Consider the following 1,307-nt stretch of genomic DNA (forward strand, 5'->3'; position numbering starts at 1 on the left):
GTATGAGCTCCCCTGTTCCCTCAGCAGCTGGGGCAGGGGTGGGTGCTCTCGGCCGGCTCTCGTCGTACGTGGTTGCTGGTTTGTCGGTTTGTCGTCGTCGTGGTTTGTGGTTTGTCGTCGTCGACGGGAGCAGCCACCGCCGCCGAGCGTGAGCCCTTCTCCGCCGTAGGGGGAGTGGTCTCGGTGTTGGTGAGCGGAGGCGATGAGCAGGCCGCCGGTGACGACAGTGATGGGGAGGCCGGCCGGACGGGACTTGCCTCGGGCGAGGTGGTCGTGTCCATGCGGGAGGACGCAGTGTCGGAGCCAATCATGCTTGCGGTTGGCAAGAAGAAAGTGCCGGCACTGTCGTCGGTGTCGCCGGTCGACGGGCAGCTGGCACTGTCGTCGGTGGAGGCAGCCGAAGTAGGGCCTCCGCGGTGGTGTCCGTTGAAGCGGACGGCGCGGCGTGGTGATCGCTGGCGGTAGTTTTCGGTGCATCAATGGGAAATGCACGGAAGGGTGTATCCAGCGCCGATGGTGCGCGCGTGGGTGGTGTCGCGCTCACTGGAGAAGGCGTACATGACGGCGCGGAGCTCGTCGAGTCCGCCGAGAGCGCGCGTAGCGTGCGAGCTTTAAGCCCCCGCTTCCAGCGTAAGGCGGCAGGCGACCTGCCGGAGCGTGACTGCCGGCCACGTGGGTTGAGCTGCTGGGCTCGTCTGGGCGCCGAGCCATCAGTGCCGTCTGGAGGTTGCTTCGTCGGCCTCTTCCTCTGCTGCTTCTTCGGAGGGTCGCCCATGAGATGGGGCCTCCGTCTGTCGTGCGAGCCCTGAAAAAGGCTGCGCTCATAAGCGCGGTCGAAGGCGGAGACGTACGCGCGCAAGAAGTGGCGGGCGAGCCGTAGTCGTCGGAGCGAGGGGCAATGCGACCGCTCGCTTCGAGTGTCCGGGAACGTCTGGGGATTCGGGAGGAGGGGGGGTGCGCTCATAGGGCCGGGACCAGTATAGCGCGCGCACATTAACGCACGCTCATATACAGGGTGTTTCATGTAACTTGAACCATGGATTTAAAAGAAGTGGTTAACTGCTGCTGAATGAAACCAACGACATAAAGTTTGCCGTCATGTGGCGCTCCTGAGGGTACTTTTTTAGTGTGCTGAATTAGTTAATTAACAAAGATCAATTATGCTATTCTTTTTCATATTCACTTAAGAGTCAAATGCGTTTCGTTACGTTGTAGAGGGCATTCCGAAACGACCGATCCAATTTTTTGTGCCAACTTACATGCTGCGCATAAGGGGACAAGTAGACGTGGAGGAGCCCGAATGGCAA

General features: G+C 60.5%; 1 protein-coding gene across 1 annotated transcript; it reads right to left on the minus strand.

Moving 5' to 3' along the window:
- Positions 1 to 307: 307 nt before the first annotated feature.
- Positions 308 to 964, minus strand: LOC135914749 (MICAL-like protein 1). The gene has a single exon (XM_065447672.1). The coding sequence runs from the start codon at positions 962 to 964 to the stop codon at positions 308 to 310; it is 657 nt and encodes a 218-aa protein (XP_065303744.1).
- Between the last annotated feature and the right edge of the window lie 343 nt (positions 965 to 1,307).

This window comes from Dermacentor albipictus, unplaced genomic scaffold (assembly GCF_038994185.2).
Source record: "Dermacentor albipictus isolate Rhodes 1998 colony unplaced genomic scaffold, USDA_Dalb.pri_finalv2 scaffold_14, whole genome shotgun sequence".
In the NCBI taxonomy this organism is placed as follows: Eukaryota; Metazoa; Arthropoda; class Arachnida; order Ixodida; family Ixodidae; genus Dermacentor; species Dermacentor albipictus.

What these genes read in the sequence shown, in the direction of transcription:
- LOC135914749 (XM_065447672.1), bottom strand. Translation starts at nt 964, where the DNA reads ATGAGCGCACCCCCCCTCCTCCCGAATCCCCAGACGTTCCCGGACACT.